This window comes from Boleophthalmus pectinirostris, unplaced genomic scaffold, assembly GCF_026225935.1.
Source record: "Boleophthalmus pectinirostris isolate CB_2022bp ecotype Guang Dong unplaced genomic scaffold, ASM2622593v1 HiC_scaffold_16, whole genome shotgun sequence".
Lineage (NCBI taxonomy): Eukaryota > Metazoa > Chordata > Actinopteri > Gobiiformes > Gobiidae > Boleophthalmus > Boleophthalmus pectinirostris.
Window position 1 is genome coordinate 25,806,242 of NW_026571095.1, and position 28,000 is coordinate 25,834,241.

The window sequence follows — 28,000 nt, forward strand, 5'->3', positions numbered from 1 at the left end:
ATACGATATCGTTACGATATGAACCTCATGGCATGATATTTATTGTGATATATCCTGGGAAAGCTCATGATTAGGGATGTAAGAATATCCAAATTTCTTGCGATATTTACGCAATATAATCACGATATTTATTGCGATATTTTGTGGAGGCAATGTGCGACTTTTTCGACAAGACTTATTCCAAAGAACTAAGACTTAAAAGTGCTTAGAGCTGTTATTTCTTCATGTTTCTACACTGAAATGGAGCAAAGGATCATGGTCTATGTAGTTCTCTCTGTGCATTTTAGCTGTTGCTGCACCATAACTTTTAATTTAACTCTGACGATATGATATCACGATATTTCGGTTATTGTTACATCCCTACGATAGAAAGGTTTAACACCGTGCTGTGAAAAATTCCTGATGTCCAATAACATCTCCGTGTAGAAAAGCATTTGTCGGCCCCTCCACCGGAAAAGTTACCGTACACAATGCAGCTTTAATAGACAAGATTTCAACATGAACAATAGAAAACCTTATTGATATAAATATAAAAATCATGCATTTCTTTTTTGGCCAGAGCAGCCACAGTAACAGTTACTTCAATGTGTAAATAACATATATAACACTTGTATGGTTTCTCTTCCAAACACCTTATTTCTTCCATTGTGTAGCCTGGTCAACCAAACCCATTCAAACATTACACTAAAAGAGAAAGAGGTCTGAACTTTTCCCAATTTTTCCTCATATTTCTATTCATTAATTAGCAGGAGTGGAAAGTAACTAATTACAAATACTCAAGTTAATGTAATGGAGCAGATTTGGGGGATTTTTAAAAAAAAAAGCCTGTACCTGTAACTGAGTATAATTCTAGCCATGTAATTGCAATTAGTTACTTTTTAAATCATAAAAATTACTAAAAACAGCCCAAGTCCCATTTAGTCCAAAGCCTCTTTATACGTACAAACTCACAAAACAACATCACCTGCTCTGATTGGACAGAAATTACGCAAATTGTGGGTTAAAACAACTTAATTCACTTTCATTTTTGAAAAATGTTGGTAAAATTGTGGTGAAAAGTAACTAGTAACTTTGCTCTGAATAGTGTTTTTCATGTGTTCTTTTTACATTTACTCAAAGATGCACTGTGTAACTTTTCTAGAAGAGCGTCCGCCAACTTCTTGTATCCATGGCGATACTGTTGCTTCCTCTAAAATGTCCCAGTATGGCATTAAACATATCCAGTATCCATCTTGTTTTTACTCAATAACAATGGCTTCTACTGACTTAAAAACTTACATTCTTACTATGAGTTGGCTCGCTACTCCACAGATCTGACATGTAACTTGGTTTTATGGTTGTCTCCATGGAGATAAATAAGTGTAGTGCCATACAGTGGAACATTCCAGGTAACAGAGAAGCTGGTGACAGACCTCCACCAGAAAAGTTACACAGTGCACCTTTAAGTACAAATTTGACAGTAGTACTTTTACTTGTAATTTAGTACATTTTTTAGTGAAGTAAAAGTACTTTCACTTGTAACTGATTACATTTTTGCCATAACTGTACTTTTACTTGTAACTGAGTAAATTTTTAGCCCTGTAAGAGTACTTTTACTTGTAACTGAGTACATTTTTAGCCCTGTAAGAGTACTTTTACTTGTAATTTTGTACATTTTTTGCCATGTAAGAGTACTTTTACTTGTAATTTTGTACGTTTTTAGCCATGTAACAGTACTTTTACTTGTAATTAAGTACATTTTCAGCCATGTAACAGTACTTTTACTTGTAACTGATTACATTTTTGCCATACCAGTACTTTTACTTGTAATTTAGTAATTTTTTTGCCATGTAACAGTACTTTTACTTGTAATTTAGTAAATTTTTTGCCATGTAATAGTACTTTTACTTGTAATTGATTACATTTTAGCCATAACAGTACTTTTATTTGTAATTTAGTACATTTCTTGCCGTGTAACAGTACTTTTACTTGTAATTTAGTACATTTTTAGCCACGTAACAGTACTTTTACTTGACTAAACCTCTTTCCACCACTGTTAGTTTATTCTGCACTGGTTCTTTTAACTGCTCTCTATTCTCAATCCACATTTTTTCTTCTTTTTTCCCCCTCCGGCCTTTATTACATTTTACAAAATCAGGTTTAATTGTATCATAATAAATAAAAATGCTAAAATGAACTACGCACATTGGACATTGTCTCCCAATACTGGCCAGCACTCATCTAATCTAAAACCATTTGTTCCAATGCATGAAAGTTGTATTATTTTTTAATAGACAAAAAGGCTGACCAGGCTATCCACTCATTCACTGTTTGACAAATAAAAAAATACCTCCCAATATATTTACTATGGCACAGACGATCTATTTACAACAAGATGATGCACTGCAAATAAGTACGACCTACATCAGCAGAAATGACTGAAATACAGAAATGTGACAGAAATTTTACTCATGTAGTTTCAATTTTGGCTTTGTTTTAATATATTTTGTAACAATTTAGGTATGTTTTATTATCTACTTTAATTTACTTATGCAAACGTCTAACTCCATCCAATATGACGATGATAATAATGAAAAAAACACTCTTGCTTTAGACAACAGATTGTGATTTTCAATATTAAATCGTAGTACTTTCTTTTATATTACCATGTGGTGTTATATCTGTCCACATCGATTCAGAAAAGGTTCATTTTTGGCCTGTAAATGTAACTTTTTGTATCAATACTTGCTCAAATGTGTATCTAGAATCGATAAGTATCTGGTTTTCGATGCTTTTGATAACCCTAAACTTCACTGACAGACTTAAATAAATATTATGTTGTCAATTTTTTTGCCAAACGAGATCAATATTCTGAATTTCAACCATTTAAACCAACACAGATAATCATTTTTTGCAATGTAGATTTGGCTTTACACAAAATGCGCCTCCCTGTGCTCCAGCTCCGGTGGCCTGCGCGATCTCAGTCTTTGGTAAACGTTTTTATTTTCGGTGGGACTCGTTTCGTCCGGACTGCCGGGGGGAGGGGACTGCGGCGGGGACGGGCTTGCCGGGGCATCTATGGCGCTGTCTATCGAATCCTGCGCCTCTAGCCTGGACTGCGGACGGCTTTTTCCGGTCGGCGAAGGTGCCAGCTTGTCCGGGGAAGCTTGCGTTGGCGAGGTTGAAGCGATTGTAGTCGTAGTCGTAGTAGTGGTAGTAATAATAGCAGTCCAGCTTGGAATTGTCCTTGCACGGTTGTTTATAGACGTGGGCGGTTTGTAAAAAGTTCCTGGAGGGGGTTGAAGTGTTCTTGGCGCTCGCAAAGTTATTGGAACCTTTGGCGAATTGGTAGGGTCTGTATTTTCGGTATCAAGCTCCCTTTTAGTCCAAACCGATTTTAGCGAAGCAGCGTAGGGGCTCGTCGAGAACACATTTGTAACGCTGCCTGTGGTTGACGCCGTTGATGAAGCCGTTGTAATCGGGATAGAAGAACTGGGTTTAACTTGACCCGGAGCGGTAGAGTTCGCGACAATCATAGCAGTTCTCGGCGTAACGTCATAGTGCTTGTACTTTCTATCCCAAGTTCTCCTTTGCATAGTTTGCGTGTCGATAAATGGCGTAATGTAGTAAGTACTGACTCGAGATGAACGCACTTTTTCAGGTTCGGGGACTTCCTGGATGGTTTCCGAAACGCTGTCCCGTTCCAAAGCCCCATCGGCGTTCGCGTTAACCACGTTGCGGTTGTTCCTTTCGCTGATTTGCGCGGGATTGGGGAGGCGTTCAAGAGGCATGCTGATTGGACGAGAGAACTGGCGGGTTCGTTGGGCGCGTAGCTGGACTTTCTGGGCCATGGTGGTGGAGGGGAGGAGAGTGGACTGTGTGGAGGAGCGAGTAAAGACCGGGGTGGATTTCTGGGGCTCCGGGGAGGCTGCGGAGGTCAGGGTCCCGTTGGTTTTCTCGAGGTTGGAGCCGTCCGTGCGGTCTGTTCCAGGCTGCACCTCCTCCACTTCGTTCAGGATGTGAGATGACGGGATCACAGAGGAGTATCTCTTGAAGACTTTGGCCGTCTAAAGGAAGAAGAAAATAATTAGATTTTGATTGCGTTTTTGGAACAGTGGTCAAAGCGACAAGGAAACTGCACTATTCTCCTCAATTGCATTTTGAAAGATAAATGTGCAGTGTTTGTGTGTTAAAATAGCAGATAAAAAAGAGTGAGAAGTGTTAATTTGTCCAAGATTTTGTGTAACCCTTTGGACTAAAATGAATAAATTGCTAAACCACATACTATGTAATGTTCTAGAGATGTCCAGACTTAAAACCACTTCAGAATATTCTGCATGGAGACCAGTTTTATACCATTCTGTGTATAACTATAGCCAAAGGAACAAGATTTCTATGGAAACAAACAGGAGGGGGGCCTCGACTAGGTCAAATAACAGTAAGGATGCATGTTTTTCAGCGTAGCTTTCACAGTTTCAGTGCAAAAAGAAGATTCAAAATTAAGAAAATAAAGTTACAAAGCTTTAAATGGCCAATATTACACTAAATTGATTCTTGTGAGCTTTAACCCATGCTAGAATGTTGTTATGTGATTAAAAAAAGCATTTCTGGAGTTGTGTTTTGTTTGATTCACACATGTTTGAGTAATCCTTTATTATTAGTCTGTCTACTGTCTAAATTAACAGCTACCTTTCACTTTTTGTTCAGTCGAGATTGGCAATTCCAGGGCTGAAATTATCCAAATGATTCTAGTGAAGGTGTTTGGAGTAAAAAAACACAGTAGAGCACTTCCTGTATTACCACATACTGCATTGTAATGACTTATTTTGTTGATACCTTTTAAATATCTTGATTAGGGCCCAACCAATATATCGGTTGGTCGGTATTATCGCCCGATATGGGCACTTTGAGACATATCGGTTATCGGCCTAAATCTTGCCAAAATGGACATGTTATACCTCATTATAAAGCTTAGCCTCTGTATATTATGTCCATTTAATCCAATTTACAGACAAATAAATGTTCTAATATTTATCTGTGGAGTAATTTGTCTGTGTGTGTGACGCCGTACTGCCCCTGAACGCACCGTCACTCATGTGCACTACACTGAGGCTCTGCTTTAAAAGTTCTTGTGTTTGATCCACGATACTGACTGACTATAAATAAATCTGACTTCAGCCGACCTACTGTCTTTAAATGTGACAGTAAAGAGGTAGTAAAACTATAAATGTCACCAAAACAAACTCAATTTAAATCCAGTAGAGCCAGACCAAAATTTTAATAACCAACTGAAGATTTACAGTGAATTTTTACATCACTAATATATCGGCTTTTATATCGGCACCTCCAACTCCCATTTCATCGGTATCATTATTGGCCTCAAAAAACTCCATATCGGTCAGGCCCTTATCTTGGTTAATACATATTTACTGATTTTGTGAATAAAAAGCTAGTGTTTTAAAATGAGTGTGTATCAAATCCTTCATAGTACAGAGTCAACTCACCTCTTTTATATCCATGAGTGAGGTGGAGTGTCTACTGAGCCTCTGAATCTTCTCTTGGGGGGTGAGTTTGGGAGAAGCCTGCCCCGCGGTGCTCAGCTCAGACCCGGGCAGAGGCATGGGGTCAAAGACGGTCTGATAATGTCTGACCAGCAGCTCCACCATCAGGGCCTGGTACGGATAATCCACCAGAGACGAGAGCGAGACCTCCGCATCCGCCTGCCGAGGCTTGACCAGGGTCGGACCAAAGATGATGCCCAGGTTACTCGCAGTCATTTTGTTCTCCTCGGCCTGCTCCGTCACTCTGTGGACGTCAAAACAGAAGTATTATAGTAGTGACAATACATAAAATAAATTTAAATTATGTAAACATATAGCTTTACAATTTAAGTCAGTGTTTCAAAAAGTTGCAATTACTGTATAAAGAAAAATACATAGAATTCTTGTGTATCATTAGTTTTTCAAAATAAAACAAAAAAATAAGAAAGAAACTACTATTTTCTTCATTATTTGTCTCCAAAATCAAAATGAAAAAACAGATAATGATTCATTTCTTCAGTTTTTGATTTTGTGTTTAAATGAATAATGGAAAAAAATTCCCCCAATTTCCCGTTTCTGTAACTTAAACTGCGATGCCGGACTGAACCAAGACTGAACCAGGATTGAACCAGGACTAAAAGAGGACTACACCAGGACTAAACCAGGACTGAGCGTTGAGATGGACCTGGAGGTGTAGACTGTTGGGTGATCAGGACTGAGACCAGGACCAGGACCAGGACCAGACCAGAGCAGAGACCAGAGCCAGACCGGGACCAGGACCAGGACCAGGACTGAGACCGGGACTGAGACCAGGACTGTGGCGGGTTTAGTCCTGGTTTAGTCCTAAGTTCAGTCCTAGTGTAGTCCTGTTTTAGTCTGTATGCGGTGCAAAAGTCCAACATCGCAATTTAAATCATGGAAACGGGAAACGGCTATTATCTGTTTTTTCCATTATTCATTTGAACACAAAATCAAAAACTGAAACTGAAAACTCGTTTTCTTATTTTTGGTTTTATTTTGAAAAATATTATTATTATTCTCTTTGTCCGAGTTTTAACCCAACTTGAGTCCAAATGTAGACTTGATTTGGTCTTGGTTCTAGTCCTGCTTTAGTTCAGGTCTACTCCAAATTTAGTTCCAAATATAGTCACAATTTTTTAAGAGAGATTATGCAAGTGTGGAGGTAACCTATATGGTTCTAACCTGCCAACCTGCCTGAAATAGTAATCTGTTTGGGTGCTGCTGTCAATAAAATGTAAAAAAATAAAATTCAGAAACCTCAGAACCAACCAATGATCAGAAACACACATTTGCTTTTCTATCATTGTCATTTTTGGAAGATTGTCAATCAACAACCTAAACGTTATAACCAGCGTTTTTGCTTGTTTGTTTTATTTCTTTATTGCTTCATTTAAGGCTCGTACTACCACAAACTTTGTCCCAATTTTTCTTGCCCAGCCTTTAGGGACTCAGATTTGAGCGGCTGCTATTTTGGTTTAAAATGACTTATAAAACCCACGGCAGAAACATATTTATACACAAACGCGTCTACAACCAAGATGTTAAAAATATGTGCAGGACTAAAAACCCAACTAAAAATAGTCCGTCCCTCAATTCCACTTCCTCAAAGTCACGGGGAAGTTTCCTCTGTTTCCTCAAAGCTATTGTAGGATTCAGAGCGTCTACATGCAACATGAACTATAGCATGCAAGTTCACCATTATTCATGAAAAGCAATCAGAAATGTCACTGTAGGATAACGATTTTTGAAGACAGGATTGTACTGCAGTCCAGCTCGTGTGAATAAATTCCTTCAGGTTAATCAGCTAAAATTACTGTATATTTTAGATTTCACCATTTTGGACACACAATATTAAATTTACTCTCACTGTAGACACTAACCAGCTCTTTTCTTTCCTTTTTTATGATAAATTCAACAAGTGGAGATTTCTAAATTCTACATATGTGTACAACCTTGTCTCCGCAAATAATCAAAAACTGAAAAATTGAAAGAGAGAACATTTTTGAGGACCTATCTTAAAATGAACATAGCCCTAAAATTTTATATAGTACAACATTTACCACAAAGAATATTTAATTGCTGGGTAATTAGTCAAATTTTAATCGAGATTGAAATTAAGCAATGTGGGCCGTTTGGTACCTGGCGCCATGAAAGCACAAACCCCCTCTTCCATTTGCATCTCTAAACCAAAATTATACCAGGACTAAACCAGGTCTAAACCAACACTAAACCAAGACTAAAACAAGGACTAAACCAGGACTACACCAGGACTAAATCAGGACTAAAACAAGGACTAAACAAGGACTAAACCAGGTTTAAAACAGGGCTAAACCAGGACTAAAACAAAATTTAATCAGAACTAAACCAGGACTAAAACAGAACCAAACCAGGATTTAACCAGGATTAAACTAGGACTAAAACCAGGTCTAAATCAGGTCTAAACCAGGACTAAAAGCAGGTCTAAACCAGGACTAAATCAGGTCTAAACCAGGACTAAAAGCAGGTCTAAACCAGGACTAAATCAGGACTAAACCAGGACTAAACCAGAACTAAACCAGGTCTAAAACCAGAACTAAACCAGGAATAAAACAGGACTAAAACAGAACTAAACCATGACGCACCGCCGCAGCCCCCGGTCCTCGAAATATTGTTGGAGATAAAACCAGTCCGTGGAGCTAAAAAGGTTGAAGACCACTGTTCTAGGCAACGCAATAAAAATTCCATGGAAACAAGCAACAAGGGCAAGCTTTAAACCAATTTTTTAACCATTTAACACAACTAATTGTCCAATATATGTGCATGTTCATAAAATCAATACTGATATCCATTTTTATTTTGAAAAGAAAACTTAAAATTGTACTGAAAATTGAGCTTGGAGGAATAAAAGGATGCAATAACAATTCACACAGAGACATATTGACCCCCAAGACCAGTTCATTTCCATGCTTACTTGTGCAGATGTGCTATGAGATATCGGAGGGTCCTGTAGTTGGCCGGGGGCAGTTGTCGTAGCAGGTCTCGGATCTTGAACATGACTCGGTTCAGTTCCATACTCGGGGTTTCCTTCGCCGCCGTTTGGTTACTCTGCCTGATGTCCGCCTCCTCCACGATCACGCGCTGACACTCTTTGGCCAGACCGATGAAGTCGTTGTAGTATCGGTACAAAATCATGGGCTCGGGTAACTGTAAACAAGATAACAGATATTGGTAAATTAAAGGTGCACTATGTAACTTTTTCACTGGGGGGTTTCTATGGCTATACTGTATTACTACTCTGCTTGAAATGTCCCACAGTACGACATTAAACTACTCTACCTTACATTTATTCATTTACAGGTGGTTTTATAGCTCAAAAATACAGAGAAAAACAGGCATTCTGACTGTGAGCGTGGTCGCCTCTCCACAGATTTGACCTGTAACTTGGTCTGGTTTGGTCTCCTTGAAGATAGAAAGGTTTAATGCCATACTGTGAAACATTCCAGATGAAGCAATAACATCTCCATGAAGAAAAGTATTTGACTTTAAGGGTAAAAAGTCTACCGTAAATTGACTATTAAAGGTGCATTGTGTAACTTTTCTGCTGGAGGGTCTGTCAAATGCTTTGAGATATTATTGCTTTGTCGGTGCACCTTGAAGAATGGAGCTATTGATATTATTATTATTATTTTATTTATTTGTCTATTAGTGTCTTTATTAAACATAATTCGGCTGATTTTTTTTTCTTTTTAAAGTAAAATGTTGCACTGCTATGTGAAGCACTTTGGAAACAAATAAAGTTGGATTGGATTGGATATGTTGGTTTTTTGTTTTTATTAGAGAAAAATGCTATACCACTTTTCAAATAAAATCTTGCCATTACAAACATCCTACTCAGTCTACTTAGCACAGTTGTATTCTAGTAAAATCTGAAGCTCCACGGCTTGAATTATTAGAAAAAAATTTCCCAAAATGTTTTGTTCCATTTTGGATGTTTACACACAAAAATATGTGTTCTTTATTACTGTGAGTTGGCTTATTTGGGCTGGAAATGTTGTTCATTTGGCTACAATTTTCCACTGTATGTCATAAAACTCATCTAAGGGGAATGTACTGAAGTATGTTATTAACTTTATATTTCCATAGAATCATGCAGGTGAAGTGCCACCTCCAGACAGTCACAAAACAAGAATTACTTCAAAAGGCACCTGACAAAAACATACCAAATCGTCTTAAGTTTTATTATTATTATGTTACGTGGGAAGAAAATGATGTAGTTTACCTGTCGTAGGTAGAGCTTGAGTACGTTGCTGATATCATGCGGCGACAGCTCAGACAGTTCCACCAGATCTTTGCCATTTTCAAACGCCTGACAAAGCTTTTCCACACGAGACTTGGCTCCATTCACCCGATAAATTCCCTGTAAAAACACAACAGATACAATTATTTACTTGTTCTGACTTAAAAAAAAAAATAGTTGTACACAATTTTGGTCCATGTCCAAAGAAAATAGTTTTGCCTCAGAAGAAATATATTGTACAAGGGTCAAAATAAGACCTCTGTGTCCTGTCTTCATCTAATTAAATTCAAGCAGAAAGTGTGCCATTAGCATGCTAATGTCTGGCCTCTGAAACATTTAAACTCTGGTAATGATTGACAGACTTAAAAATTGCGCAGGGTCTCTATCTATGACATAACAATCCTGGGAAATTTTCAAATGGAGTGTTTTGTGAGATTCAGAGGCAAAGACTTTTTACAGAGGATTACTGAAACACGGTTAAAAGCTAAAATATTTAAATTTAGCATAAAATCTGTTCTTTAATGATAATTTTTGGACCACACAAACTCAGCTTTATTTATTTTTATTTTATTTATTTGCATTTTAGACTCTATTCTAATTTGGCATACCTCTAAAACAACATTTGCAATATATAATAATAACATACACTAAATATTTTGTAGTGTTATTTAACTTATTTTCTTTACTAAATAATTCCATATATTTTACTTAATATATTTGTAGTTTTCTGTATGTATATCAAATGTAGTATGAAGTAATAAACATATAGGCAAATGAGAAATTTCTCAAAAAAACATATTCAACCAAATAAACTTTGTCCCGTTGACAAATTTAATTTCTCCTTTGCCACAGATTCTACCTGGACGACTAAGGGATTTTTCACATAATAAACATATAGAAAAAAAAATACTAAAAGAGTGGGTTAGTCCAAACCTTTGACTGGTCAGTTTACAAAGTACAAAACTAAAATAAAAATCCAGACATTACGTAAATATTATCATGACGAGTACCTTGATGTTGAGGGCTCGACTCTCTATCTCCGAGGTGCACTTCTTGATGATAAATGGGATCCCGTCCGGACTGTTTCTTGAGGCTTGGGCGAAGTCGATCCCGAACAGCTGCAGTCGTCCCTGGAGCTTCTTGTGTCCGCACTGAATGGCCAGAGTTTCCAGGCACTTTTTATGGCAGGCCAGTGAACACTAGCAATGAAAGAACAAAGACAAAAAAAACATAAGTCTCATTTTATTACATATTCACTGTCACTGCTATGAGAAGTTGTGAATAAGTGTTACGTATACAATACCTCTTCGCACTCGGCCCCATGGAAGACCACCAGACTGTCGCACTCCCTGCATTTGGACGGGGCTCGTAGTTTTCTCAGTTTGTGCGTTTGAGCTGCCTTGGACATCTGGGCATTTCGGAACGGGCCTGGAGAACTGGCGGTTTCTGTCACCATCTCTGCTAGACCTGAAACAACATCCAGATAATATATATAATTTTACTGGGATTATAGATTAAATTAACTTTGATTGTCAAATTGGGGCAGCGAAATTATTATTGTGACTAGGGCTGGGTATCATTAAGAAGTTGCTGATACGATACAAACCTCGATACATAGGCCACGATACGATACATATCTCGATATGATGAGCTTTTGGGTATATTTCAAATTCGATTTGATACTTTTCAGTAAAAAATAAAGGCTAAATCATGGCTGTAATACTAAAAGTCTTTGTTAAACCACTTCTTGTGCAAAGTGAACATGAAGCACGCCCATTTTTATCATCAAAACAGTGAAAATGTCAAATGTGTCACATAAACGAGTTTCCTTCCACTAAACAAACAACAAATCTGTAGCGCTGTAACAAAATAATAATTAAAACACACCAAAAAATACTCTTGGTGATATATCGATACAGCAGCCCATGATATCGATACTGTATCATCACATTAAACAATACAATATATTGATATTTCAATAATTTTGTACACCTCTAATTGTGACTACTAAACAGACTCTAAAACAGATGCCAAAAGACAGCTGCATTATTAAATCAAAATGTCAAAAAAACTAAAAAACGTCTTCTTTCGTTAGTTAGATGCAGCCTTATTTATCAAAAAAACAATGGATTAAAGTCGTTACAACACTGAGATGTATTCAGTTCCTACTGTTTTTAAAGCGACCAAGTATCGAAAATCAGACACTAATACTGAAACTAATATCGAAACTAGATACTGATTTGAGCTGGTATTGATACTGAAAGAGTCACAGGATTCACAGGACAGAAATGAACCTTTTCTCAACAGCTTTAGAACGATTTTGAGCTGTATCAGAACAAGTATAAGAGCACATAGAAGAGTAAACGCCCATTGTGGAACCTACCTGGACCACTGAGGGAATATGAAGATAAACAAACTACATGGTAATATAAAAGAAAGTACTATGATTTAATGTTGAAAATGACAATATATTGATTCTACAGAGTATTTTCTTTTCAAAATAGAGTTTGAAATTTTAGTATCGTTACAACACTGCCTACTTTGTGCGCGTGACTGTAATTTTGGGTTGTTTACATAATCTGTGAAACTACAGTTTTGAGGTTTCATGGTAAACAAAGTTAGTTTCTAAATGAAAGCACCTATTTCTGACTAAGAGGAAGCACGTTCACTGTAACACTAACACAGATGCCCTACCATTGTCAGAGGGGGAAGGCGTCTCGTTCGTCCAGGTCGTCAGCTGAAGACATGGTCCCGGTGGATGGAGTCCTGGGCAGACGGCGTTTAAAATCCCCTATTGACAAACAAATATAAGAAAAATATACGGTAAGTCCCCATTGTAACGTACGTGTGCCACTTTTAGTTTCAATCCGGAGTCTATGGGGAAGTTCCGTTTGAAGAGAAGTGGGCCGCGTCGACGTTGGGGAAGTAGCAGTAACAACACAGCTACTATGATTTTTATTTTGTATATATATCAATGTTAATATGCAAATTTTTAAACACGTGTACCTCAAACATGTTGCGCAATTTTACCCTTGCTTTATAGAGATTTAAGGCTGTAAAAATGTTGAGGTATTGCGCTCAGTCAGAAGTTGTTTCTGGTAATTTGGACAGACTAATCTTCTTATCTACTTCTCATGAGTCTATAAATGTCTAAAACAAATAATAAAAAATCTAAGTTACTTGAAAAACTGTGGATTTTAAAATACTTGAACTAAAAGGTGAAAGAAAAACTATATCATGTATCAATATAATATTTAGATGAGCAATTTCAACCGTATACTGAAAAATTCCCAAAAATTCCATGTACTGGCACAATAAGTCTATGTAAATCTATAATATATACTCCATAAATCTATAATATATACATAAAAAAAGCTATTAGAATACAGTACAATTCATAGTACCACTGCCACTATAAAATAATTACATTTTTGTGTTATTAAAGCATGAAAAAGACTCAATTCATAATGAACAAAGGGTTTATTAAGGCTATTAATTAAAAAGTTACCTATAAATGTCACGAGTCTATAAATGTCTAACACAAATAATAACAAATCTAAGTTATATGAAAAACTGCGGCTTTTTAAAACACTTGAACTAAAAATTGAAAGAAAAAAATACCATGTACCAATATAATATTTGGCAGAATTTCTTCTAAAAGTTAAGTTAAGATGAGGAATTTCAACTGTATACTGAAAAATTCCCAAAAATTCCATGTACTGGCACAATAAGTCTGTGTAAATCTATAATATATACTCTATAAATCTATAATATATACTAAAAAAGAGCTATTAGAATACAGTACAATTCATAGTACCAGTGGCATTATAAAATAACTACAATTTTGCCTTATTAAAGCTTGAAAAAGACTCAATTCATGAGATCATGAGATCAGAAGATGAGGAATTTCAACCGTCTACTGAAAAATTCCCATTAATTCCATGTACTGGCACAATAAGTCCATTAAATTTATAATATATATGAAACCAGAGTTATTAGAATAAAGTACAATTGATAGTACCAGTGCCACTATAAAATTACTACAATTTTGTGTTATTACAGCATAAAAAAATACTCAATTCAAAGGGTTTATTAAGACTTAATTAAGTAGTTCTAAGCCTGAATCATTCTCAATTAACTATTAGTATATTATTTTAAAAAGAGGAGGATAGATAATAGATAATAAATAGATATAATAGTAAAATACATACCTGGACTGGCCGTGGGCGAGTCCATAGACCGGGACTCGCTGCTGCCCCCTGCGCTCTCGGAGTCACTGCACATCCCCCCGTGACTGCCCTGGGAGCCCGTAAACCAAGTCCGGTGGGGGGCCTGGGTCCTCAAGGCTAAACAAAAGAACATTTAAAGTGATCAGTGTGAAAATGAAGTGGGAATCGCACACGCCGGGAAAGACAGCTGAGCTTTAAGTTATCGTCTCAGACAGTTTCCATGAGTCAGGATGTTAGGTAAGTCCCTGTGGCTGGAGTTTCTGCAAAAAAGATGCACATTTTGTTGTAATATTTTTATGAGGTTTTACTTTTATTTTTAAATATTAGACCTCAGGCTGAACTTTAACAACATTTAGTAAAGGTCAAACTTAGTAAATTAGTACTGAACGTTGATACTCATTAAATACATAAATAGAGTGAAATTTGACCTCTCCAGAGTCTTGACCACATAATAATAAATACACTACATTTATTTTCAGTTGAATATTATGCTCAGTTATCAAAGAAAATTATTGTTTCCATTGTGGTATCGTAGTAACTAAATACATTTTTTGTGACAACTCAAAAAGTGCACAGATCTATAGTACGTACACATAAAAGAAAGCAGAAAAAAAGAAGATTGGCAGCTTGTTTTTTGAAATTAGTTGTCATTTCCCATAAAAAGACCAACTTGTACATTATACAAAATAGTTATACCAGCAGTACCATTCACATAATTACTCTTTTTTCACACTTTATTATACATTTTAATTTCAGAACATGTGAGTACGTTTCTATTCAACTAACTAATCCATTCCTATTGCCTAATTGGGCTTATTTCTAAAGAGTTCTTCTTACGACCTCTTGTATATATACAGCTGAAAGATATTTGTATTACTATATTTCTATATTTAATTTTAATTGTACATATACTTTTATATAATTATGCCTTATTTGACTCCAGTCTTTTGCTATTCTTGCTACTTCTATTGAATGTACACTACCGGTCAAACATTTTAGATTAATTTTTCCAGTTATTTATTGCAATTCAAGTCGTGCAAGTTCAATGAAGAGCTTTAAATGGTACAGAGGTAAGAACTGAACAGCCAGAGGTAAAAAAAAAAGATAAAAGTTAACAAAACACAAGTTCAAGCTCTGCCAAAACTACCTCAGGAAAAAAGAACAAGATGGTAAAACTTGAAAACATGGAGTGTCCAGCACAGTCTCAGTAATGGATGTTCTTTAATCTTTATTGTAGCCTACCTTGTTTCTGGTATCTTTGTATTACAAGTTAGGTACGATAGGCATATGGCACAGTTTTTCTTTGAATATGCAAAGTTGCAAATATTGAGTTGGGTCACACATTGAGAAGCACAATTTAAACAAAAATGTGTGTTAATAAAGCACAAAATGATTCATATTAAAATGTTTTTGCATCATATTTATACCCCATACTGGGTCAGGTATTTAGTGGTGGCACTCTCAGAGGATTATACTTTTTCAGTTGGCACTCCATGGTAAAAAGTTTGCCGACCCCTGCTCTAGACTTAAGCCTCATCGAGCTGGTTTTGGGATGAACTGGACAGAAGAGTGAAAACCAAGAAATCTACAAGTGTCACACATTTATGGGAACTTCTGCAACAGACTTGGGAAGAACTTTCTGAAGAATATTTGATTTCTGTTGTAAAAAAGTGTTCATCTGTTATATCTGCCAAAGGTGGACACTTTCATCAATCAAAAGTTTAGAATGCCTTTTTGTCAACAGTAAAAGACTCGAAAAAGTGTGGCGTCCTACAACTTTTGACCGGTAGTGTATTATTACCATTTATATTTTTGCTCTTTGTTATTATAATATATTGTGATGTGTGAGCTACTGTGTCCAAATAATTTCCCTTGTGGATCAGTAAAGTCTAAGTCTAAATTCTCTTTAATAATGTTACCTGTGCGGTGCAGATCCACATCGTCTCCTCCCAGGACGTCGCAGGAGGTGATGGAGGCCTGAGACAGGTTTCCATGGGACGAGTGAGTGCTGCTCACAGAGTGCTTGTTAAAGATAAACCTATGAAAAAAAAAATAAAAACTTAGTCACAAATTTAGACTGTAAACAGTGGAGGGCAGCAGGATTCTTAGACTTAAAGGTGAAAGGTGTAACTTCTAAGGTGGAGGGTCCGCTACTTGAACTTGAAACTAATATGTCTTTGACATAAATACTCAAAAATATTCAAAATGTAAAAGAATGGCACACTGAAGTAATTAGTTTGGATCTGTAATGAATCATAGAAGTTATTTATTTAACCTTTTACGGCTTAAATCTTATCATAAAACCAAAAAATAACCACAAATTTCCCAGTAGTATAAAGAAAATGTACACACGATTAGAGCTGGGTATCATTAAGAGGTTGCCGATACAATACATACCTCAATACACAGGCCACAATAAGATACATATCTCGATACATAGACCACGATATGATACATATCACGATACATAGACCACGATATGATACATATCTCGATACAGATGCCACGATACGATACATATCTCAATACAGTGCACTGTCAATTCAATACAATATATTTCAAATCAATTTGATACAGTTCAATAAACAAATAATGGCTGTGATACTAAAAGTCTTTGTTAAACCACTTCTTGTGTAAAGTTCATATTAAACACTTATTTTCGTCAAAACAGTGAAAGTGTCAAATGTGTTGCATAAATGAGTTCCCTTTCTCTAAACAAGTAACAAAACTGTAGCTCTGTAGAAAGACAGAAAGTTGTATTAAATTATACATGCTTTGTTAAAGGTGGACTGTGGAACTTTTCGGTTGCTTGTTTCTATAAATATGTCATTGCTCTGCCTGGAATGTATGACTTTAAACAGCTCTACCTTACATTTATTCAAATACAGGTGGTTTTATAGCTAAAAAATATCTACAAAATCAGGCATTCTGACTGTGAGCAGGGTTGCCTAACCACAGATCTGACCTGTAACTTGGTTTCATTTGGTCTCTGAGAAAAGCATTTGACGGACCCTCCACCAGAAAAGTTACAGAATGCACCTTTAATCCTAATTAAGGTGTAGTTATTAAAAAGTAATACGGCAAATTCTTTCTTAACCCATTATAAATCTAAAACTGTGAAAATGTCAAATCTGTTGCCTTCTTCTAAACAAGCAACAAAACTGTAGCGCTGTAACAAAATAATTAAGTAAAATAAACCAAAAAATACTCTCGGTGATATATCGATAGAGTAGCCCACGATATCAGTACTGTATCGTCACATTAAAAAATACGATATATCGATATTTTGACATTTTGCACACCCCTACAATAAATATTAACCCCAAATATATATAGTTCCAGCTTCCATATATTGAAGTTGATATAGTAATTATCCTGACAGGCCTGTTTATTCTGTATGGGCAGTGTTGATATCGTATAACATAAGACATGTGTAATGTACAGTTAAACGTACAGATAAATGAAAACATGTGTGTGTGAAGAATGTGAGGGGCTGACAGACTCTGTGGACAGCTCTCACGCTCTCAATCTCCTCTCTGCATTCATACGGCCACAGATATTTCCTCAGGAAGACACACCAGCACCCTGTCCCCCTCTCGCGCTTACTCTCTCTTCCTCTCCCTCTTTCTCCTCTCTCCCTCTGTCTTTCTCTCTCTCCTCTATCTCTACTCCCTGTCCCTAATCCTCCTTTTTATTTCTGACTGTTCCTCCTCTCTTCTCTCTCTTCTCTACCCCGCTCTCCTTTTTCTCTGTCTCACTCTTCCCCTGTCTTTTTCTCTCCCCCTATCTCTACTCTCCCATATCCTTGCTTCTCTTCCTGTCTCTTCCTCCTCTCTTCTTTCTCTCTGTCTCTCTCCCTTTGTGTTTTCGCTCTCCCCTCTATCTCTACTCTCCTTCCTCTATCCTTCTTTTTCTCTCCGTCTCTTTCTCCTCTCTTCTCTCTCTTGTCTATCCTGCTCTCCTTTCTCTCTGTCTTTTTCTCTCCCCCTATCTCTACTCTCCCTCCTCATCAATATTTTTCTCTCTGTCTCTTCTTCCTCTTTTGTTTTTTTTTTTCCTTTCTGTCTCTCTCCTCTATCTCTACTCTCCCTCCTCCATGCTTCTCTTCCTCCTTTCTTCTCTCTCTCCTTTCTCTCTGTCTCTCTCTACCCTCAAGTTCTACTCTCCCTCCTCATCCTTCTTTTTCTCTCTGTCTCTTCCTCCTCTCTTCTCTCTCTCCTCTCTCCCTGTGTCTTTCTCTCTCTCCTCTATCTCTAATCTCCCTCCTCTATCCTTCTTTTTCTCTCTGTCTCTTTCTCCTCTCTTCTCTCTCTCCTTTCTCTCTGTCTCTCACTCCCTCTGTCTTTTTCTCTCCCCCTATCTCTAATCTCTCTCCTCATCAATATTTTTCTCTGTCTCTTCTTCCTCTTTTGTTTTTTCCTTTCTGTCTCTCTCTCCCCCCAATTTCTACAATCTCTCCCCCATCCTTCTCTTTCTCTTTGTCTCTTTCTCCTGTCTTCTCTCTCTCTCTCCCTCTGTGTTTCACTCTCCCCACTATCTCTACTCTCCTTCCCCATCATTCTTTTTCTCTCTCTTCTCTATCTCTACTCTCCTTCCCCCATCCTGCTTTTTCTCTGTCTCTTTCTCCTGTCTTCCCTCTCTCCTTTCTCTCTGTCTCTATCTCTCTCCGTCTTTCTCTCTCCTCTCTATCTCTACTCTCCCTCCTCCATCCTTCTCTCTGTCCACTAGACCTTTCTCTTTCTCTCAAACTCTCTTACCCCCCTCTCTCTCTCCTCCCTCTCTCTACACTCCTTCCCTCAGCCTTCTCTTTCTGTCTCTTCATCCTCTCTTCCTTTCTCTCTCTCTCGTCTGCTCCCTGTAGCAGTTTCTCTCTATTCTACACCTCTCTCTCTTCCCTCTCTCTTTCTGCCCCCACATCTCATCTTTCTGCTCACTTCTTTCTCTCTCCATCCCTTGTCCCTCCCCTTACTCTCCTTCTCTTTCACTCGGTCTCATCCTCCTCTTTTCTCTCTCTCTCTCCTCTGTCTGCTCCCTGTTGCTGTCTCTCTATTCTTTACATCTCAATTCTCCTTTTCTTCCTCCTCTCTCTCCCTCATCCTTCTCTTTCTCTCTGTCTCTCCCTCTTCTCCTCTCTCTCTGCTTTCTCCCCTCTCCCCCTCTCTCCCTTTCTGGTCCTCCTGTCTTCTCTCTCTCTCTCTCTCTCTGCTCTCTTTCCCTCTACCCTAACCTTTTCTCACCCCTTCTCTCTCTCTTTCACTTCCTCCTGCTGCCGAAAGAAGAACTGCGCGCCCGTACACCGTTGAGGGCAGGGAGGGGCCAGAAGATTTCAAAACACAGCGCCGTGTCTTGGGTGAAAATATTTGGAGAGTTTTTAAGGAGTGCACCATGGAAATACAGAAGACAAGAATTTGGAAAACAGATCTTTACCCAGACCTACGCACAACAACTTAAAGTTAATGTTACTATAGTTCTGAAAAAAAAAGGTTTAATTTTGAGAAATATTTGAGAAACAACAAATCAAAACTGTCCAAGTCCATAACTGAATTTCTCACTAAATGTTGTCACGATATCCATATTTCTCGGTACGATATTTTCACGATATGCATCTCACGGTACGATATTTATTGTGATATTTTGTAGAGACAAAACAAACAAAACTGCATAATATTCTACGTTTTCTTTTGGTTACATTCACACACAGTGGCTCCCGCTTTTCTGCGTCAAAAAAACTAAACAAAACTAAAACTGAAACACAACACTATCCACACCAGTCCATCTTTCCAGTCCAAGATCCAGAGCGAACCATTTTAAAAGAAGTTCCAGCCGCTATCATACTTCTGAATAAATTGTAATCTATTTATCTATCAATTTTCGAACGTTTGTCTCGGAAAAAATAATGTGTTTTTACATATTTAATATTTATTCAGATTTTAGTCAAGTGTGATGGATGAATTTAACTAAATGTTTACGGGAACAAACCATTCAGCACTGTAGCTCTGTAACACTTTATTTTGTAATTGTGTTTTTATACGTGTTTATTTATTTATTGATGAATGAAATGTGAAATGTGGAACCAGCCTCTCAAATCTGCAAAACAAATTTACCTACGAGTACGAATAAAGCAACTTAACCTAACCTCATAAACCAAGGAGTTCAGATTTAAAAGTGCTTATAAGAGTTATTTCATTGTTGTACATTGGACTGAAATCAGAGCAAAGGATCATGGTCTATGTAGTTCCTCATGTTTATTTTAGGTATTGCTGCACCATAACAATGAATTTAAGCAAAGGCACTTATTATTGTGAGACTTTTGACGATGCGATATCAGGATATTTTGGTTATTGTTACATCCCTAGCTGTCATGGTTGGTCACTAATTGACTGGCAATATATATATATTTTTTCGTGGTTTTGGTAGAATTAAATTGCACATGTTTGTTAAAGATGGACTGTTTAACTTTTTGGTTGCTTGTTTCTATGGATATGTCATTGCTCTGCCTGGAATGTTCCGCAGTATGACTTTAAACAGCTCTACCTTAGATTTATTCAACTACAGGTGGTTTTATAGCTCAAAAATACCTAGAAAAACAGGCTTTCTGACTGTGAGCGGGGTTGCCTCTCCACAGATCTGACCTGTAACTTGGTCTGGTTTAGTCTGAGAAAAGCATTCGACGGACCTTCCACTAAAAAAGTTACAGAATGCACCTTTAATCCTAATTAAGGTGTAGTTATTCAAAAGTAGTACAGGAAATTCTTTGTTTAACCCATTATAAATCTAAACAATACTTCATAATGTTGTGTGGTTGTACCTGGTGCTGTCTGACGAGATGGAGTCTGAGTGCAGTCTCTCCTTTGGCAGATTCCGGGGCAGATTTCGTACAAACTCGGCGTAGCACTCCCCGGGCTCGTACAGTTTGGCGCTGTCGCTCAGGGCCTGGTAGTGAGTGGGCAGAGAGGCGTTCAGGGCCTGCTGCATCTGAAACCAGTTCACTGTCACCTGAGAACAAGAGAAATATGACACAAGTTTGTTACTAATGGTTATTGATCAAATTTAGACAACAATAAACTTAAGCAGGATACTTTAATTATTAACTTTAAAACTGAAATAACTTTGTGGAACTTTTGGGATGTTACTAAGTATTGGAAATCGCAGAGGCTACTAAAGGCAGCACAAAGTTTGACCAGAAAGCAGCAAATTTAACTAGTTTATACTAAAGTTGCCAACAATTTGAGGGAGTCCCTGCTTAGACTGCTCCCCCCGCAACCTGGCTCCAGATAAGAGGAAGAAAATGGATGGATGGATAATTTTGGGTAAGCTAATATAAATTGTAAGATAACATTTATCAGTGCTTGAGTACTGCTTCAAATTCTGGAAATATAAAGGTAGTACATTTCCCACACAACTGCACACATTTAGGTATACTTACAATTTATAATTAAGCTGACCATATTGACTATAATAATGTTTGTAGTAAGATAGTGGTTTTGTTCAATGGCAATGGCTCAAAGTAACATCTCACACATTTCTGCATACTCAAAGTCAGGATACATATTTTTCTACCATTTACAGTGAAAAAAAAGTTTGATTTTAATCTGGAGAATGTATTCCAGATATTTTTTTCCCACAAATTTTCTCATAAACTCACAGCTTTGAGGGTGAGGTCACACTGGAAGATCATCTCTCTGATCTGAGTGAGGATGGTGCTTTTGGCGTTGGCCAGGTCCATTTTTCTGACTCCGGATTCGGCCACACAGCTCTGGTACTGGTCCTGGGCCTCTTCAGCCTGGACCAACACAACACAACACTATGAGACTCAATACTCTTAGACATACAACAGTAGTAGTCAGCATAAGTCTTAAATAATCCATGTTTTAAATTTGCAAAATTTACGAGAGTTGAGAAAATGTTAGACCAGATCTTGACTTGGTTTAGTCTTGGTTTAGTTCTTGAATCATGTATGTTTCCTGGTTATGGTCCATACCAGGGTAAGAACTAGTAAAGACCTGGCTTAGACCTAATCAGGCCTGCCTAAAACCGGTTTATGGACAATTCTTGGTTTAGTCCTGATTTAGCCCTGGTTTAGTTGTGGTTTAGCACTAGTTTACACCTGTTTTTGTCCTGGTTTAGTCCTGTCTAGTTACTAAGACGTGATCTGCTTTAGGCCCTAGTGTAGTTCTAGTTTAGTCCTGGTTTAGACCTGGATTTGTCCTGGTTTAGTCCTGGCTAAGAATTAGTTTACCCCTAATTTAGAATTGGGTTTAGGTTATCTTAGATTCTGTTAAGCCCTGGTTTAGGCCTCACTAAGAGCTTGTCCTTTTATTCTCATTCAGTAATGCATTTAAATAATATTATGGATTTAAATGTTGATCCTACATACAAATACATACATTATAGTCATTCAAAGCACCACCCTGAGCCCTCCTGTTATTACAGAGGTGTATTTGCTCTTCTCACCTTCTGCATGGCCTCCTCCTCCAGCCTCCTCTTCTTCTCCAGCTGTTTGTTGCCCGTGTTGGTGGCCTCCTCCTGGGATCGGTTTGTGGACATGTGGGCCTTCTGGTACTCCTCTTTCCTCTGGGTCTTCAACGCTCGGGCCTTACGCAAACTCACATCTGCTTCTTGCTAAAATATAAATACATATACAAATCTGTTGTTGTAACTGTAGTATTCAGGTATCAGAGCTACAGTGGTAAGAAATGCAATGAATAAACATGTTGCTTCGTATTTCAAGCTAAATAAGTGCTGCTTAATAAACTGAATTACAATTACGCTTATTGTTTCACTGATTACAAATAGTGTGTAATATAATTGAGAATAAACACACATAAATGCAGATTAAACACATGCGTTCAATCTATGGTGGGGAGGCTCACGATTAGGGATGTAACAATATCCAAATCTCTCGGTTTGATATTTTCACGACATACATCTCACGGTCTGAGATTTATTGTGATATTTTGTGGAGGCAAACAAAACTTTTATATTTTTTCCTCTTAAAATGCCTTGACAAGACTTAATCCAAAGAACTAAGACTTAAAAGTGCTTAGAACTGTTATTTCTTCATGTAGTCTACACTGAAATGGAGCAAAGGATCATGGTCTATGTAGTTCCCTCTGTCTTTTTTTTAGCTTTTGCTGCACCATAGCTCTTAATTTAAGCAAAGAGACTTCGATATATTGTGATGGTCCACGATATTATAGCGAGAACTTTGACGATATGATATCACAATATTTCTGTTATTGTTACATTCCTATGAGATACCCCTCCTTCTCCTTAAGAAAATACTTCGAGATATGAATTATGAATAAATAGCAAAAAATTCTGTCTGGACAAAAGTTTTAGGTTGAAGATGTTTTGACACACATCCAAGAAGAACGACACTGAAACAAAACCATCCCCGCTATGGAACCTACCTGGATGACTGAAGGGTTAAATAATTATGATTGAAATAATTGCCATGATTGTTATTTTTCCCATAATTGAGCAGCCCTAAGATAAAGTGTCTGCTAAGGGAGTAAGATCCTTAAATAAGAATCAAAATAATTTGTATAATTAAATGGCTATTTATTATTTGATTGGGAGAGAGATGTTGGCAGCTCTGTGGGACACTGCAGACGCCAACCATGTGTCTAGATTTGAAATAATACAAAAAAAAAAACAGTGTTGAGTGTGTAAGCCAGGGGTGGGCAAACTTTTTGACTCGTGGGTCACAAAGGGTTCTAAAATTTGACAGAACAGTCGGACCAGGAGCAAATCGATGGGAGTTTTTGAGTTTTTTGATAATCCACCTCATAAGAGAAAAAAATATGATGGAATATGTAGAAAATATGTCCCATGTTATTGAAATATCCCATAATTGAAAATCATTACAAAGCATTACAACAAAATATCTGTCTTTGAAGTCCCACGGTATTTACTATTTATTGAACTGACTTTTAAAACACTGAAAAATATTATTGTTGTTGTTGTTGTTATTATTATTCAAGTTTGGTGGGCCAAAATTAAAAAAATTAAAGAGCCGCAGTTTGCCCACCCCTGGTCTAAGCAACACAAACTCAACACTCCATTATTATTTTCTTAGTTTAAATAAAATTATCTTGAAACCTGACACAAAATCAAATAACAATAGAATGTAGAATATTTAAAAAACTATTTCACCACTGGAATTTTTGCAGTGTGTGTACTCATCGTGTACTCATTGATTTGGTTGATAAAAGGCAAGCAGCCCATACAGTGAAGATAATACTCTTATGTGTCACTCTAAATAATCTGATGTACACTCATGAGTAACACGTGGGTTATGCAAGGTTAGCTAAAAGAAGCTCACAACAGAGACATATCTGAAAATCCTGCAATAGCTCAAATGCTTCAACACAGTGACACATACAAATTGTCACGGCGTAAAAGACTAGTACCTTGTTATTAGTCTAAGTGCTGGAACAATACAAAAGTACATCTCAGATATTTGAAATACCATTTTCTTCTGCTCCCTCTGCCACTGCTCCTTGATGTCTTTCCTCAACTTGTCCAGTTCATTCTTTCGCGCTTGAAGAGGCTGCCAAAAGCAACAAAGTCAGATTAAGTTACACAATGATCAACGGTGGCAAAGTTTGATTATAAAACATAAAGATCTACTACGTAACTTTTCTGGGGGTTATTTCTATTGGGTATTAACTGCTAACACATTAATTTAGATCACCATTTTCACATTTATTGTTTTGAAAATGCTATAATCGACATGTTTTATAAGCTTCACTTTAATTTTCAATGTTCGGAGACTCCTCTGCCTTTGCTCTCCGTGCTAAGTTGTCCTCCCTTCAGAGCACTATCGCAACAGAATCCTGCTAAAGAAATTACTGCACATAGTATCAGGTTTGTGAAGTTGTAGTGTCTTGTTTTGTGTCATGCTTTTGGATTTTTATGGAGAATCGTCGTGTGGGAGTATGGTTGTAAGGAAGGTTCAAATAGGGCCAGGAACAGATCTCTAGATTACTCAAACATGCATTGATGACAGCTAAAACATCGGGAGACAAGCAGATGGCGCACCCTCCTAGAAAAGTTACATCGTGCTACTTTAACATGAACGTACCTGTATAAATTTATTGGATTGGAGCGCCATGGCGGTCTGAATTAGCAGCTGGTTGTACTCAATGTCATTCTTAAATGTTGAAGTGTAGATGTCGCTAAATGGCATGTAGTCCTGGAACAAATGGGATGCACAGTTTTATTTTATATCAACATAAAAAACAACAACAACAAAAAAAACAAATAAATGAAATAAAATAGTTCTTTGATACCTGTTGACTGGCCAGCGACTTTGCAGATTCTGCCAATTTTGCATAGTTTTTTGCATATTCAATATCTGAAAATAAACGTAAAATTTGGTCAATTAAAAAGGAGACAATTGAAAAGTGGCATTAAGTAGTGTTCATATTGACAACTTTATATTTAGTTATGTTCATAGTTTTTTTGTCTAAAATATTTGTGTGTATACTGAGCTGACAATCATCTACATTTTTATTATTATTATTATTTATTATTTGCATTTTGTGTATGAAAAGTGCTCTATAATAAAGTTTGATTCATTGATTGATTGATTGAATTTTTTTTTTTTACATTACACCATTATTATTAGGATTTTCTTATTTATTTGTTATTTTTTTCCACATCATAACATCAAAACATACCTGGAGTTGCATTTTATGTTTAGTCAAGCATGTGTGATGAAACAAAAATTAATTCAAGGTATGTTTTGATGAAGAAACAACATAACGTAGCTCAGAAAATAGTGTAATACAGGCCCTTTAATATCAGTATTGTCTTAAAAAAATCGACAAAGGTTCATCTCTATCTCCAAGGTAATATAAAAAGTCTACAAGGATCATAATCAAATCAAAATTCCAAGAAAACCGGGATATTATTTAACTGGAGGTGATGTGTGGAGGTCTTACCCATAGCCAGGCGCTTCTCCATCCAGGCCAGCAGGTCTTTGATGTACTTGGACCAGGCCTTGGCGTACAGTAAGGCCGACTCCACCCCACTGTCATTCTTCTGCAACCTCAGGTCCACCTCCTCCTCTCGGGACAGGGACAATTCTGGACCTAGAAAACATAACAACAATAGGTTGGGTTCAAATCCCCTGGCACTGCATTGTATTATTTTGTACATGTTGTTTACATATGTTCTTGTTGTATAATTTACTTTTTTTTTAGTAAAAAGGTAGGTGGAGGTACATACACGAGGACTGCTCAAAGAATGAAACTGTATTGTAAAAAATAGAGGATTCCTACTGACTAGTCTAAACCTGAACTTTTGATAAACAACTATGAATAATAGCTTGAAAAAATAACATTGAAATCACTTACTGTTATCTACGTGTGACAAAACCCTTTTCCAGCAACAGTGTAATATAATATGTAATCTATATGTCTAGAAACAAGAGGTGGGACCAGGTCATTGTCTTTGACCTCAAGTCCGAGTCAAGTCCCAAGTCAAATACAGGCAAGTCCAAGTCGAGTCCAAATCATCTGCTTTGAGCTTCAAGTCTTTTCAAGTTTTAAACCAAAGTACCAAATATAGCTTACATTTTTGCAATTTATATCAATTTTAAACTAAACTGTACTTTAAAAAAAGTTATGGTATATTTATATATGGGTATTTATAGAGTATACAAGAGTGCTAGAAATGAATTTAGTTATTTTTTCCTTTTTAAATGTCTTGTCAAGATCTTGGGTGAATCATTACGGTCAGAACAGAAAGAATTCAGATTTAAAAGTTCTTCTCATGTCTTCTCAAGTCACAGTCCAAGTGAAGTCCCAAGTCACTGACCTTCAAGTCCAAGTGGAGTCCCAGTCTTAGTCCATTTTATCAAGTCAAGTCTCAAGTCCTAAAAATAAGACTCAAGTCTGACTTGAGTCCAAGTCACAATTTGCAAGTCCCCAACTCTGCTACAAACAAAGCTTATTTTATTGTTATTATTATTATTTTTATTTCAGTTTAGTTATTTCTTTAAAGAGGGGGTGTTATTTTTCATCTTATAACGTCAACATTCTAATGGCCAATACGATATAATACAGATGGGGGCGGTTAAAATAAATGCAGCTAAAATGTAGGTTTTTGTTGTAATAAAGCAAGATAATGGGTCTAGTCGCTGATAAAAAAGATTACATTAAACATTTGCGAATACTCTTCTTGGATATTTTATGACAAAGTGCAGTGTTATAATTATAAATAGGGAAAACTGTCTCTTGCTTTCCATCTGGGAGTATGACTTCATCACATCCAGAATGTGAAAACCAGCAATATTTCGCAGTGAGATCATGCCGGGGGTGTTCTACATGTATCTCTATTGGCATAATGTTTATCAGTTACCATGGTGACACAATGCACACTGACAAAAAAGTTTTAAGATGACACATGTTCACGATGCTGTTTAAGTATTTCCTTTTCGACAAAAATAGATAAATTTTCATGAAATCGCCCTCAGGAATTCGAACTTTTACCTAGTAACCATGTTATACAATGGTCTAAAACAATTTATGTACACGCAAATAATTTTTTTAACACATAAAAATAGAAGAAAGCACCTTTAATTTGTTGGAATAATGTTTAAAGTATTGGAAGTATATGTTTCTTTTGTGTAAATTGAGACAAACTTTCATCAATATGTAGTTTCCTAAAATAGAAATCTCTACTTCCTGTCATTTTCAACACATTTTTCAACTTTTCTTTACAAACTGCTTCTTGATTTGTACAAAACTATCATTTATATTTACAACAGATTTTATACCAGAGAATTAAGTAAAACTTTGAGAATTATCAAAACCTTATACACCTTTTAACTGGAGTGACAGATCTTCAGACAGAGCAGTGCGTACGGTTAGCTACTTCACGGTCAGATTTCAGAGTTGTTGACCTGGTTTGTGGTGAATATGTGTAATTACTGGACCTATCCA

The 28,000-nt window shown here is 36.8% G+C and overlaps 1 protein-coding gene across 1 annotated transcript in view; it reads right to left on the minus strand.

Annotated features, from left to right (window-relative positions):
- Positions 1-818: 818 nt before the first annotated feature.
- The window catches only part of LOC110153464 (rho GTPase-activating protein 29-like), a 106,985-nt gene continuing 79,803 nt past the window's right edge, over positions 819-28,000 (minus strand). The window contains 17 exon segments of the mRNA XM_020917363.2: positions 819-4,046; positions 5,484-5,784; positions 8,491-8,723; positions 9,799-9,936; positions 10,827-11,015; positions 11,120-11,283; positions 12,511-12,527; positions 12,529-12,607; positions 14,028-14,162; positions 15,965-16,083; positions 20,854-21,041; positions 21,691-21,828; positions 22,500-22,667; positions 24,520-24,600; positions 25,135-25,245; positions 25,343-25,407; positions 25,997-26,146. Coding sequence (XP_020773022.2) covers positions 2,910-4,046; positions 5,484-5,784; positions 8,491-8,723; positions 9,799-9,936; positions 10,827-11,015; positions 11,120-11,283; positions 12,511-12,527; positions 12,529-12,607; positions 14,028-14,162; positions 15,965-16,083; positions 20,854-21,041; positions 21,691-21,828; positions 22,500-22,667; positions 24,520-24,600; positions 25,135-25,245; positions 25,343-25,407; positions 25,997-26,146 — 3,413 coding nt within the window. The 3' untranslated portion in view covers positions 819-2,909.